Here is a 15,371-nt window from a genome sequence, read left to right as displayed (position 1 = left end):
GTTTGTCTACCCAAAGATATCATCTAGTGGCATTTGAAAACCCTAAGACATTTTGCCTTTTGGCTGCTGGTTCAAAGAGATGCACGTGTCCTGCAATCCTGTGATATGTCTACCTTCCCAGATTACTCAGGGAGTCTTAGGGATTGTTAAAACCAAACTAAATACACTTGGGCAACTAAATAAAATTTCAACAGACACAAACTCCATTCATATATTGATTTGTTCCTTTCATGAAGAAATTAACTTTGTGAACATGTGGATCTAGATGAGTAGTAAGGGAGGAAGAAGAAATGTAAATTTTAAGGCCTTCCTTCCATTAGGTCCATGATGAAATAAAGTGAATCCTTCTTTTGAATTGAAAAGTGAATCCTTATTTTAAAAGATCTCAGATACTGAGATAACTTGTAATACTATGGTAATACCAGAACAGTAATCACAGGCAGAAATCTAAAACATTTTCCCTACATTTTGCTAAGCTGGGAAATAGTCTTGTTACCTTTAAGGTCTAGTATAAATATTTAGAAATTGAAGTAAAACTCTCCAAAATTAATGAAATACCTAACCAGTGTAAAATATCAATATATGCAATGAAAAGTGTGGTTATATTTTTATTTAGTATATATTTTACATACATATATGATATACATTAATAAGACATGCAAATTATATATTTAATATAGTCAGTTTTCTGAAACTGTAAAGCAGCCACATTCACAAAAATATGGAAAAATATATTGCAAACAAGGGACTTAATAATGGTTGACTAGAAACATCAAATTTTCAGTATTCTATCCATTCAATCCTACCAGGAGTTAAGTAGCTAAACCCTCATTCAATTTAAATCTTTTAAAAGAAGATAGAGGAACTAAAAAGAAGATTGTGAGGAGATCCAGCATATTGTAGCTTACAATGTTTGCAGAGGGAAATCAGACTAGAAATCTTCTTTATCTAATCCTGTTATGCCAATAAATTAGCTTGCATATGTTCCTATACATTTACCTTTTGAAAATCCATTAACTGAAAAAAAAAAAAACCTAGTGACTGAAATATTAAGTAATGTACAGACTTTTTTAAAGCCAGGGAATAAATTCAGATTCTCCAACAGTGCTTTTGAAGATTATTGTTTTATCATAAAAAACAGGTAAATAAGAAATAATGAATGCCCACTTTTTCTCAGTTATGTGTATTCAATACATTTGTTTTTAATTCACCTTCAATATCTTCATGGTTTTAATAAAGTTTTAGGTTAGTATCTATTCACACTGCCTTGGTCTCCAGTGAGAAATACCTTGAGGAGGTGGCTGCCTGTTTCTTTTTTTTAATGGGAAAGAAAGATATGGGATTAAATTTGCTCCTAGGCAAAATTAAATTTTAAACCAAGAGGCTTGCAAGTTGGGATCTTTCCAAACTCTGGAGAAGGCTGCAGCTTGTTTGAGCTGAGGTAAAGTTAACCTACTTCACAGTGGCTGTTACAGGGCTATGTTTTGATTTGTGCTAAGCACAAAGTTGATAACACAGAGGTGTTCTTCTGTTGTTGCTGAGAAATTCTTTAACAGAGCCAAAGCATTTTTATTTTTTTGCTTTTCTAACTGCTGTGCTGATGAAGAGAATGGGGGTGCATGGGAAATTGGGAAGAGACAGAGCTGGCACAGTTAACACCCACTGACCAAGGCAATATACAATATGGCCATATGGCATCATACTCAGTATATATTGGGAGGGAGAAAGGGGTAGAGGGGCAAGGAGGAGTGGCGTATTTGGAGTGATGATGTTTGTCAAGTTTGCCAAGTAACTATTACCTGTGATGGAGCCCTGCTTTCCTGGGAATGGCTGAACATCTGCCTGCCCATAGGAAGCAGTGCATTCATTCCTTGTTTTGCTTTGCTTGTGTGCGCAGCTTTTGTTTGCCCTATTGAAATGTCTTTATCTCAATCCACGAGTCCTCGGACTTTTACTATTCCATTTAATTCTCTCCCTGATCCCACTTATGGAGGAACAAGAGAGAGGCTGTGTGGTAGTCCTTTGCTGGCTGGGGTTAAATCATGAACGAGGGATTTTTGTTGGCTTTGCAGTGCTTTCCATCTCTGGATAAAATTGTTGAGAATTTCAAAGCCTCTGCAAGCTGGAGCACTAGAGGCATAGGAGAAGAGAAGCCTTTGAGATGGGATTACCTGCAATTTGGAGAGAGGGAGGGAACTGTCAATCTGTAGATCTCTGTCTGATGAATCTGAACAGCAGAGTAGCACTTCCTGGTTAAGATGGTTAATTAGATAGAGGGTCAAATAGAAGTGCTTAGGAGTGAGAGAAGACAGAACCCAATTTCTGTGCTGAAGGAGATGGCTGCTGCTGCTAAGGCCTGCACAGTATATCTCAGATTCTGAAGTCATAGGGGTTATTTTGTGCAAAAAGAAACCAAATTATCTGAGAGATTATGAGGGGTTTTTTTTATTATTTTTGAAATTGGTATTAGGATCTAAAAGGATTTGGGTGGGGGAGGAAGAGGTCTAACACTACTTATGCAATGGCAGCAATGACATAGGGAGTGGCATGTCAGTAGAAAATGCATATCATACCACACCTCGCAGTGATCATACTGACTTTTAAAGAAAATTAAAGCCTGATTCACAGACTCATAATACTAGTTCTGCTAGATTTTAAGGGCCATAATTGATAGCATGCTATGTATTGTCTATGAAAAAAAAGAATCTGGTATGTAAAAAACAGATTCTTACAAGCACTTTTGATGAATTGTACAATTTTACTGTTTACTTTTAAAGTATTATAAAATGGTTTCAACTATTTTTTTTAATATATTATTTACAATATATTTTTGCACTATGGGTATGATGTCTGAGCATACAGCTCATTCATGTTGAGTGATTACTGTAATTAAAAATTCTCAACCAGCATACGTACACCCAGAGTGCAGGAAGTGTCAAGTGTTCAGAATAGAATGAAGACATGGTGGGAGAACAGAGTTTTTAACTGATGCTAAAATTATGTTTTGAAACTCATTCAAGTCAAGAACCAAATCAAGAATCAATCAAGAATCAAATAATTTCAAGGTAATGTAGAATGTTTGTACTGAGAACTTTTCCAGGGCATATTTACTAGACTCAAGAACAGAAATTAGGAACGAAGGTGACAATCCAAAAATAATTTATTTTCTTAATTCAGGTTCCTTCAACAACTATTCTAAAGTCCACTGTAGCTTTTGTTACTGTAAACAGGGTTGGTAAATTTCAAGTTCATGCAAAACTGAGGGAGATAGGCGATAGTCATACAGTGATAGATGGGGATTTATGGACTTAACTCCTATTAGCATTAATGGGAGTTAAAGACAAAATCCACATATATCATGATGAGATTAATTTCCATTGCTTAAATACATATAATGAAGGAGCTACACTAAAGATATTTTTAAAACTATTACTTTGACCTAATCCTTTGATTTAACTATTTTTTATAATGTTTTTACACTGATATCTGTGTTATAATTTTAGGAATCCTCACGAGTGTTGCATAATCATAAACCCAAGGGAGTTCATATTTCATGATTGCAACAAAATAAGAAACTTCATATGATGTGAACAGAGCTATATAATGATGCCACAATCTCACAATCTTATTTTCACAGATACTAAGTTTTCCTACAATAGTGACTGAGTAGAACTCTGCTTGCAAATTAGATATTTTCACAGTTTTTTCTGGATAATGCTGCAATTGCTATACCAGGATGTAGATTTTTAGGAACAGCCTACCTGATAGCAGCCTTCAAACAGATTGAAAAGCCTAATATAATAATGTGGAAGTAAGTAAGAAGATACTGGAAGGGATGAGAGTAAAGCCACATGATTTCATAATGCAGTGCTGTACAAGTAATGGTTTCCCCTTTAAGTGAAAAAGCAATCAGAGGAAGAGGAATCAGTGTAAAGAAACACAGATAAGGGGAAACAAGAAGTGTGAACTGATCTAATCTTTGCTAGATTAGATCACTTTAGGATATAAAAGGATATAAAAATTTAACTAAAGGCTAAGTGTCCCATGGAATGAGAAAATAAAGGTTCTGGAAGAACCTTAAATTTGTAAAGAAACCATTTGGGTTTTAGAAAGCATTAGAACAGGTGATGAGTAGTATTTAAAGCAGCACTGTTATGCAGTAGCAGGGCTTGAGCAGATGATGTAGGAGGCTACTTCAGGTCTTCTGTAGCTAAAAATTGCAGTTAGTGCTATGAGGAAGTAGAAAGTTTTATGTATATAAACTGAGCTGTTCAGCTTTCTGTATTATAAAGCGTTTTGCATATTCTTTAAGAATGCTTGTTAAAATACAGCAGAAAGGAGATTACATTTCTATGTCAGGATGAGCTGATTATAACACCTGTACTGGTAAATATTTATCTATTTTAGATAAACCAGAACAATTACTTCTAACTTAGAGAAGTAAGGCAACTGTAGGTCTGGATTCAGCCTTTTCTTCAAATGAGGCAAAAATATTTGAAGCTAGGTTTCCATTAATGTAAACAATAATTAAAAAACATGTCACCCAGCACACAAGCACACCCAGCGCACACTACCATTTCTCTAGACCTAAGAAAGAATCTTTGACTAATGGATTTTGTTTTCAGAACTTGTTTCTACCTAAAGTTGGTATAGATAGTTGTATAAATGATTTGACATTTCTTCCAGGAAGTCAAAGCAGAAGATACTGTATGCATTTGGTAGTAGTATAGAGAGATTTTCTGGACATATCAGCAAATCAGATACTTGACTCTCATATTTCTATGCACAGCTTCAAATTGAACTCATTCTTAACCAGAACCTCTGAAAAGACATCCTCAACACCTGTTAGTAATGTGCAATACAAAACATCACCCTTGATCAGCTGTTGCAATGCAATGCATGTCACACCTTGCAACTTGGTGAGACACTTGGAACATGGTTGTGCTACTTTTGCCTTGCATTTGCTTGTCCCCATCCACTTCATTATGGTATTGTAAAGCCAGCCATTGTTTTACATTATATCTTCCTCCACAATTTCCAGGGAATTCCAAGATTCTTCTCTAAAAAGTTATCCTAAACTAAAAGTTTCAGAGCAGAAGTATACATAAAAATGCTTTCCATTTCTGCTTGGAAAACCAATGGGTATAAGAATTCCTCTTTCAATTAAAAAAAAAAAAGTTTTTTTGCTAATTTTTATTTTTTATATGTGCTGATGTGTTTTTCCAAGCAAACTTTGGCTGCGTCCTATAGAGTTTCATTATAATATGGAATAGATCCTGTATGTCAGTAAGGTGATATGATCTTTCTGCTTGGAATGCAGGTTCAGCAACAGGATTTGCCTGGATTACTGCTGACATGTAACAAACTGGACAGCTGTAGACTCACTAGAATTTGTAAAACCTCTGTCTACTCCTGACTCTGTAACCCAGGATCAGGGTGGCAGAGGCCAGTGTATGAAAAATAAACGATGTCATATAATCTGATGTCCAAACTTGCATAAGAACAATAAATTTTTCTGTGCCTTGATAGAAAGGAGTTGATTGTCAGACAGGGACTTTTTTTTTTCTTTATTTTTAATTATGAAACTGTAAAATGGCCATTATTGTGAGGCCTCATTGTCACTCATCTGAGATACAAAGCATAGGTGTTTCTTCCTCACACGTCAGTATTAACACATTGCTACATATACGGGACAAATTTTTCAGTGTATTTTCAGTAAAGAAAGGCATCAATTTCCTTGTATTTGAGACATCAGTCTAAATGATTCATTTGAGGAAAAACACTTGATGAAACTCTTTAGCATTGAGGTTTGTAATGTGTACAAGGGAACACTTCTTCCAAGCAATCTACTGAAACACAACCTAGAACAGGTATGATAGAACAAAATCAGAAATGCTAATGAAGAAAGGTGCAGCTAAAGAAATTAAGGAACTGTGGCTCATGGAAGGACAGTAATTATGGTGGCTTAAAAATGGGTTGATATGGTTTAAAAGCACATTTTATTTGTAAATGCAAGATAATCTCATTAGTCTGAGGAGTAAAGAAAGACCTGTGCCTCCTATCTTTCCTACAGAAAGATATGTGCTTCCTATCAACATTAAACTCTTTTCAGACTGAATAATGAAATACCCCTGAGCAAAAACATGGTAAGGCCAAATAAAAGACATATGATTTCCAATTGTTAATTGCACTTAATTAAGAGTGTTAAATTAAAATAAATGAATTAATTCAGTGTTAATTGTCTGCACTGTTGTTATTTGCCATCACATCTCTCTGTGAGTGTCCCCTTCAATGCATTTTTAGCACATGCATTATGCTAAGCGTATTAACACACACAGTAAAAATTGCTCTAAATCTGCATTAAGGTCAGTGTTGTGCCTGACCTTTAAAACTCAGAAAATCATGAGCAAGTTTATCAGTCACATCTCCTAGAATAAAAGCAGATATTTTGGTATGGCCTACTATGTACGCAGTAGAATAATTGTTTTGTGTATTCTGTATTCTGTCTCTGAACATTTGCAACTGAAAATGTTGGCACTGATATTATTCTGACCTTGTGTGACTGAATAATCTCCTCTTAATTTTTGGTAATTGCTGACCATATATATGACACTTCTCTTAATGATCACAAAATCTTTTAGCAGTGTGAATACAAGCTGAGTGCAGCTTGAGCTACAAAAACTCTCTAAGGAACTTTTCAGGGTATTATGATAAAAGCTGAAATCTAAGTTCCACTGCACCAGTAAGAAAAGTATTTGCTTTCCTGTAGGATATAGTTCCCATATTGCCAATATATATTTAATTTACATGTCCAAGCAATCCAACCTATTTGTCAGATCTTTAATGGTATGTGTGCTAAGCTTTTTACTATTTATCTCAAATGAAAAACTTCACATGTTAATTTGTATTAAAAATGTTATGTTAGATGAAAAAAGTTATAAAATATAATTAAATATAATATATAATTATATAATTAAATATGTTAGGGAAGGAAAGGGAAAGGGAAAGGGAAAGGGAAAGGGAAAGGGAAAGGGAAAGGGAAAGGGAAAGGGAAAGGGAAAGGGAAAGGGAAAGGGAAAGAACCAGTTTACAGAGTTGACCAGCTGCAAGCCCAATTCTGCTGCTTTAGAGCAGGTGTAGATGAGTTAAGGGGAGCGTGCTTGCCGGAGGGACGCACGCCGCCCTTCCCATCGCTCACTGCCGCGCTCCTCGTCCTTCCTGAGAGCCGCTCAGCCCAGCAACGTGAAGCTGGCTGCTCCGAGATGAGCAACGCGGGCTTCTTTAACCCCTTGTTTTTCTGCCTGTTTTTCTGTTATGCACAGCCGAGGCAGCAGAGGGAGCTCAAAGATTTTGGTCATCAGCAAGAGACCTTGGGAACCGGGACAGAGACCCGGGGGCAATTGCGGCGCCAGCGAAGGGCAGGGCTCGATGCATTCGGGCTCCTTTGAAGCTGGTACGCCGCTTTACCCGGATCCCATTATCAGCTGGTAGCTTTAGGTACAAGGTATCAGTGGCCAGTTTTTATTTTGCACTTGTTGCTTACTTAACCTGTTCTGTTTACAGTTTGGAAAAAAGAGGTATTTTTCAATAATTAAAAAGTCCTTTTTTAGTCTAAAAATTTGTTCTAATGAGTTAAGAAGTAGGTACCTGAATTTTAAGGAATACAGTCAATTCAACTGATAAAATAGTGAAAATTGAAGACATACTGAACTGCAGTGAATTAACTATGGCTACAAATTCAGTTTGTGAAAAAAATGCAAGATTGTTTTCATTGTCATTTAAAGGTAGAAAGATTTTTGTGTTTTTTAGAAGTTCACCATCAGTATTAGAAAGAAGAAAAGCTAATAAACCACACAATTGAAAGTCATATCTAGGCAAAAGCATTTGTTCTGCAAAGAAATACTTGAGTCTCTGAGAGGTCAGCAGCAGCTGACAATAAGTCAAAATCTGTTTTGAGCTATGTCAGTGAATGCATTATTAACAGAACACAAGCATCATGAAGGTCAAGGTTGTGCTTAAATGTCCAGTTTTTCAATGCATGAAAATTAGAGAATTAAAAACCTTGTGGTTCTGACCAGGTTTGGTATTTTCTGTAACATATTACATTACCTGGAACTATTTGTTACAGACCAGGTTATTGTCTACCTTGACTGTTTCAATTTGCTTTCGAGGTAACATAGAGCAGAATGTAGTTTGATTATAGAAGAGAAATTTTGTACTAACTTAACTAACTTGCACTGAAAGGAAATGTTTATAATTCTCTGCTTTTGGAGAGAAAATCCACTTGAGATGTGAACTTGGTCATCCTCTTCCCAAACTCAGGACAATTTTTGTGTGTTAACAACTCCAGTTTTCTATATCTCCTTTATATATCAATCAAGTGGCTAGGTCTTTGAACTTTACTGACCTTGTGGTCTGTCTCCCCTTTTGGACCAGATTCACTCATCCAGACATTAGGAAGTAGCTGTGGAACACTATTCTAATCATGTGGGTATTGCTTAATCCTCTGATTGAACCTGAATAAATCTCTCTAGATGCCCTGTCAATCTGTTTGGGATTTGCAATCTGGAAAGGCCCCCAAATACAAATAAAAGTAATTTTCTATCTGAAAAAAAAAATCATCTACCTCTCTCAGTAACATCTACTACTATGTTCCAAGGTAGGTAAAGAACAGGCAGTTGTTAATACCACTTAGAGATAGGGGGCTTTTTTGCTATATCAATTCAATTCTGTCATTCCTGACTCCTGAAATTGTTGGGATTTCAGAGTATTCTATATATTTGGATCTTACAAACTCCCACAGTTTTTCTGTCATCTCTCTGTATTTTAACCTGCTCTGCCCCAAAATGACTATTCAAAATTACTTTAAAATAGGTGTTTTTAGCTTTCTTCAAACAAATGTGAAGCACTTGTAGAGAAAAGGAATGCCAATATCTCCCCACACCAAATTTTAGTGATTATATCTACCATATGTCTCAATTTTAAGTGAGATTATCCTGGAGTCTTCATCAATTCACAGTTCAATATCTAGTTTTGCTACCTTTACACTCTGACCTCTTCTTATTATTTTCTTAAAATCTCATCTTTTTGTACTTTATCATCTGTCTTTAGTAGAAAAAAATTAAGTGTATGTAAAAAAACACATAACCAACTTCTTTTTATTCTAAATTTTATATACCAGTTCAAAGTTTTAGTACTTTCTATTATTTCAGTGCAATAACTGTGTGGAAGAAGGACTTTTAAAATAAAGTATACATCTCCATATACACTGTAGATGACAACATTAAAAAATATTATTAACAAAGTTGCTTAATGAATTAGGACTTTTGAGATTAGGGAGGTGGAACATTATTGAAACTACTATCTATCTAATAATAATTTAATTGCAACTGTCAAATAAAACTTAGGTAGAAATTATGTTAAAAAACACCTTCTAGCCTTGGCTTTACTTTTACTTGTGAGTATGGTATAATGATGAAACTTTTGTTAGGGGAAAAAAAAATCAATTGCCAAATTAGGAATTCTCACTTTCAATTCTCAGAAGTGGATTTCCTTCTTCACGGAGTTCCGGGTAAAGAGAAGCCCTAGCTATCTTTAGAGCTCATGGAACATATTTCACTTGAACTTCAATGCTGACTGAGTTAAAATATCTTACCATGGTTGTCTCTGCAATGGATCCAAAACTGTTTATAAATATGTTGCATGTGACATTAACTGGAGGACCTGCAAAAGAGAAAAAAAAACCCCACCAGTCCCTGTTTGAGAATTATTGCTTATTGATTTATTATTCAATATAAACCATTATAAACAATATTTACTGACTTTGGAAGAAATAATGCTGCATTCACAAGTAATTTAATGCACAATTAAATTGAATAGTTTCTAAGAATTTTCTTTTGATTTTTCTCAAAGGTACACTAGTTATCTGACCAGGCTTAGCAATTAGCAATTAAAAGAACCCACAGAAACAAAGTTCAGTATAAACCTGCACACATGCTTCTACAAAAAAATGAAAAAAAAAAAAATCCCATTTGAAATATATAGTAAAAATATTTTATGTGTATTTCAGTGAGAATGCATTTCACTTCTCACAACAAGTAGGGGGAAAAGTGACTTTCTTCATTCAAGGCAGCTTCTACCTTCAATGTTATCTGTCATCACTGGGAAAAGAAATGCATTATTGTTGTTCTTATCTCTAATGCTTACAGGAAAGTAATTTAGATTCTATTCCCATTTCTTTTAAATTCACAAAGTGTTTGAGTCCATTTATGACTGAATTCTTTGTTACCATGGGTCCTCAGTCAACTTGTTGTTTTGTCTTATCTTGCATTTTGAAGAATCAATAGTGGCAGAGCAGTCATTATGATAACTGAACAAGGAATTGCCTCTTCATGGAAAAGGGTTTAAATTATTTTCCAGAAGTCACTTTAAAAATGTCATTGTGGAAAATCATGCTAATTTTTCCATTATTCCTTATCAATTTCAATCTGTGTCAAATATAAAAAAAAACAGAAAAAAAACCGTTTTTCCATCTCCAGGTTTTTTGTTACCTTTCTACAACTCAATATTCTTATTTCAATAAACCACTTCAGTATTGGAAAATCTGGATTCTTTTTGTAATTGTAAGCAGTCTAACAATGAGATATCTGTATCTGGAATATGAAGACAGGTCTTATAAACATTTATGTAATATATCTTTTTTAGTATCACTGAAGAATGAAACTCCTCTGCCACTACTGGTGGATTGCAACTAGCAAAATCTAATGACCAATAAATTTCACATTAAATACTTGAAGAATCAGAATGTCCACTAAAAATTCTGCCAATAGAACAGAACTTTGAGCACACAGCTTTCTTTCTTGACAGCAAAAATTGTTTTGAGGTCCTGTACAACAATTCTAACAAAACACTTCCACATATACTTCAGTCTTTGCAATACACAAAACTACACCTATGGAGTAGAATACTCAGGTAAGGAGGTAGCACTTGCAGTCACTTTGGTATGCAGTTAATTATTTAGAGTTGTTGAGTATATCCAATACTTCTGAGAATTCAGTAAAAGCTTTAAATGATCAACTCCTGGAAAGAATCAAGGGAAAAAGGAAAAGCAGGGACCATGAATTAAGGCAATCATTAAAAACTGTCAGGAAGAAAATTGTACTTCTTGCCCATATTAGTAATTTGTTTACAAGGCAGCTTTTCTTTCAAACACTTCCATGTTGTAGTACCTGCCATCCTTTCAAATTTGATGTGATGCTATCTTGTTTAAAATAGTGCTATACTTTAAAATATGTTTGCTTTATCAACATAGTTGCTTTTATTAAGAAAAAGCTCTAAATCGCTACAGTGCTGATGCCTAATTTCAAATTACAATAAAATAGTTAATAGCTAGTTAAAAGGGGCAGAAAAGTAGAAGCTAAAAGTAGCCTCCACATGTGTTAGAGTTAACTCAAAGATACTGTGCTGAGAGTAAAAATGAACTTCCCAGAATATGGTCAAAAAGAATCACGAATATGAAGCTGTAAAAGCTGGAAGTCATATTCCAACACAGGAATTCAGGCAAGTTGAACATAGATTAAAGAGAGGCAGAAAAGAAATAGAGCCAAAACTCACTAGAGACAGAAAAGGTAACAATGATCACTATCTACAAGGCATTAAAAATAGAATCCTGCCAAGATCTGAAAGCTGAAAGAAGATGATTAAGGTATAAAAGTATCGATGGAAGTGAAGAAGGTCAGAGCAAAAAAAAAACAAATGAAGTCTTTGTAGCAGCATTTGTCTCCAGTTGCTATCTGTGTCAAACACTAGAGCCATTCTACTGGAATTTTGTATGAAGACTGTAGAAGACATTTCAGATCAAGTGAACAGGAACAAACTGACTGGCTGAAGTGATGTGAATCCAGACATTATAAAAATCTTTGCAGAATTGTGTAAATACAATTCACTGTAAATCAGCTGTGTCAATTTTGTAATCAGTGGAAATGTGTAGCATGCTCTGCAAGTACAACTTGAATAAAAAAAAAAAAAAACCACACAGATTTCAGGTATGATGGTGGGTGACATGAACATGAACTTTATCCCTGCAAACTTTACCTCTGTTCCAGCCAAACTGGTAGAAATAATGAAAACTTTTAATACAGATTAATATTATATATAAATACATTAGATGAATTAATATATTTATATATTATTGTAGAAAAATATCAAAAAGCCAAAAAGGATCAAAAATTCTATTAAAATCTGCCATACAAAACCAGCTTAAATAGAAAACACTGGAAAAGGTATACAGTAGGTAGTAATCCACAAATACACAAATTTGTAAAGATCAAAAAGAGGTAATACTTCTCCATGTCTTAGTATGTCACATGCCAATACAATCAGTAAAATAATCAGCAAATTTAAAGCAAACAAAAAAAATTATTTTTCCTATTCCAAAAGATAAAGGTTTTATTGCCAGAAAATGATGAAAAGGCCAAAAATAGAAACAGCTTCCAGAAGGGATCAGGAGAGCATATGTAACTAAATTAATTTTTTTTCAATTAAGTCCTGGCTTTCAAAGCTTCTAAACTAATGATTGCTGAAAAATTTTTGGCAATAGCAGGGCAAGTAATACTTTACATTTTCCTATATAAATGCCCAAACTTTTACTTTAATATTTAAATTTTTTACATCTAGGTTACATAATTGTGTTTAAATTTAAAAGGCAATGAAGTATTTTCCATACTTGCAGGAATGGACATCATCTACAGTGTGGACACTGAGTAAGAGAAGCACTTTACTATAGGTTTGACGTAACATTAAAAAAAAAAAATGCAACAGGAACAGAGCTTTTACAATGATTCTAAATTTCCTGATGTATTCCATAGCTGAATAGCTGAATAAACACCATGTCTTCTCCATTATATTTTTGAACAAGAACTCATATGATGTATTCCATATCCAAAAGCATAGAACATAAGCAAAATGCATAATTTTGTCTCCTTGACCAAGATTAATTATTAATAAAATTGGTAATTAAAAATCTTGTCTGCATAGGAATTTTACTGGAACAAAAAATAATTTAAAATTAATGTCTGAGTTATCTCATTAGCACTTTCCCTCTTTCTTTAAAACTGTCACCAGTTTAAAACCTCAAAAAGGCATTAAGCCCCAGCACTTGTTGTAGGAGTAAAAAAACTAACCAAAAAGTGGCAAAGTCGCTTAAGGAGATACTTATTCTTAGTGGTAGGTCTGAATCATTCTGGGCAGATCTGTTCAAACTGCATAACTGTCCAGAAGATTTAGAATGTGCACTTTTTGAAAAGGAACAACGTCAAATTAGGTTTTGTCTCTTTAAGTTTAAACAGTTACAAAACAAAGCTCTAAATCCTTTGAATTTTACTTTCAAGAAGTACCGCATTTAATTTCATAATCTCTAAACCATCTGCCTATTCTTCACTGTTGGCCCATCAGAAGATTGTGATTGGATGATGTCCATAACAAACTATAAAATTCAATCCCCAAATCATATAGAGATGTTTCTGAAATTCCAGTTCACATTTATAATTTCCTGAGAAATATCAGCACCACTAACTTAAAAAGAGCAAAACATTCCCAGCTGTAGTAAATCCTGGGTAACAAGTTGATATATACACAACCAACTGTTTATGGTTTGCTGATGAGGAAGTAATCTGACAAATCTCTTGCATGGTCCTTATGAATCAGACTGGGCAAATTCTGGTAAAACCAGCACGTAGCAGTGGCTTTAGAGTCAAAACCACTTAAGTTTCTGGAACTTGGAGATGTCAAAAAATTATAACATTTCTTGCTGAATAAGAATTAAGATGGAAAGGCAGTGACAGATGACTTAGAGGAGAAAGCACTGCCAGTTTGAAGGAAAATTTTTGTAGTAAACATGGAGTAAAGCCTTATAGTAAAATGTTAGAGCTAAGAGAATCTTTTGGCATTAAGACGTTAGGCATGGGAGAAAGCAACTAAGGCACAGTAAGAATAATTTATAATTTTTAATCACAATAGGTTTATTCTTTCAAAACACTATTTATATTCTGGGTAATTTAAAGACTGATGCCTTGTTTAAAAATTCAGTAATAGAGTTAAATATGGTTCCACTATTACATTGGAACTAATTTAAAAAAAAAAAAAACAAGTCAAATTTACCTAAACTTCCCAGATTATGAACATTAGAATGGATGGCCTTCGTCTGTATGCTACTTTGCATATGCATATAAAAATATGGTTACTGTAATCCTTCATTAAATACTCTAATGTGCCTGAGTCTGGATAATATGCTAAGACCCTCAGGAGATGTAGTCATTCCATTTGCAAACTGTTTCAGCCTTTGAATCTGCTGTGTTTTAATTGAATCTCCCTTGTGATCAGTGCATAGAAGGCACATGCCAAGATAAAATTCCATGTATTGAGGTACTGAGAACTTGCAATTTCAGTGGAGAATTGGGAACAGGGAAAAGAACAAGAGGAAAAATGGTCCTTTCGGCATTTCACAGCACAAATGGGGCCCAGGTGCGAGGAGTATAACTTAGTGGTAGAAGTGGTAACTAAGATAAGCTGTCTGGAGTTTGATGGTCAATGTCATTAGCACACTTTAGAACAAGACAGATATGAAGATCTGGCCAATCTTTCACAGAGCTTGCTTTCTGTAGTGTTTCATGCTATGGCAATCCAAGGTGGGAATCTGAATCCATCAGTAAGCATTTCAGGAAAGGAAAGAAAAAAACCTGTTAGATAACTCAAATCTAAGGATAAGGCCTTATGAAAGGCCTGCAATTGGGCAGCTGTGAAAGGGGCAGGTGTAGACTGTATTGCTACTGAAATGAACTGCCACACATACAAAAGAAAGGCAAAAGAAGGCACCTTTTTTTTTTTTTTTTTTTCAGTGAATGTACTTCTTAGTTTTCATATTTGTTTCAGAAATTGCATTTTTGTGAGCAGTAATACTGAAAGTTTAGTTGTGAAATTACCTTTGAAATTTGGTCTGATCCTCGCATCATAGCCTGACATCCTACCCATTAGTTTATCCAGGAAATCGGACGGTGACATTGGCATGCTACGAGATCTTGCACTGTCTGTTTCCTTTGTGGCTACCAAGCTAACAGCAAGGAGAAACAAACAAACAAACAAAAATTTGTTAGAAGTTTTGTTAGTGAAACTTTGATTTTTTTAGTCAATTGTTCATTTTTGTAGGAACAGGAAAACAGGAAAGCAAAGACAGTCTTTCAAGTTAGTTAATGCTTCAAAAATTGTAGTAGCAAAGAAACTGAAACAGTAAATTCTTTATATATCTGTCATTTAATACATAAATTTTATTCTGCTATGCTGCACAGGTATAGGTTACTTCTTCCTTGGAACTTTTG

General features: G+C 34.5%; 1 protein-coding gene across 3 annotated transcripts in view; it reads right to left on the bottom strand.

Annotated features, from left to right (window-relative positions):
• Positions 1 to 15,371, bottom strand: part of GLRA3 (glycine receptor alpha 3) — an 86,749-nt gene that overhangs the window by 49,030 nt on the left and 22,348 nt on the right. For all 3 annotated transcript variants that reach the window (XM_021550946.2, XM_021551025.2, XM_021551107.1), the window contains exons 2-3: positions 14,979 to 15,106; positions 9,656 to 9,723 (exon numbers count right to left, since the gene is read on the bottom strand). In XM_021550946.2, the coding sequence (XP_021406621.1) occupies positions 9,656 to 9,723; positions 14,979 to 15,106 (196 nt within the window). The remainder of the gene's footprint in view (positions 1 to 9,655; positions 9,724 to 14,978; positions 15,107 to 15,371) is intronic.

The sequence above is a fragment of the Lonchura striata genome, chromosome 4 (assembly GCF_046129695.1).
Source record: "Lonchura striata isolate bLonStr1 chromosome 4, bLonStr1.mat, whole genome shotgun sequence".
In the NCBI taxonomy this organism is placed as follows: Eukaryota; Metazoa; Chordata; class Aves; order Passeriformes; family Estrildidae; genus Lonchura; species Lonchura striata.
This window is presented reverse-complemented; position numbering and strand designations above follow the sequence as displayed.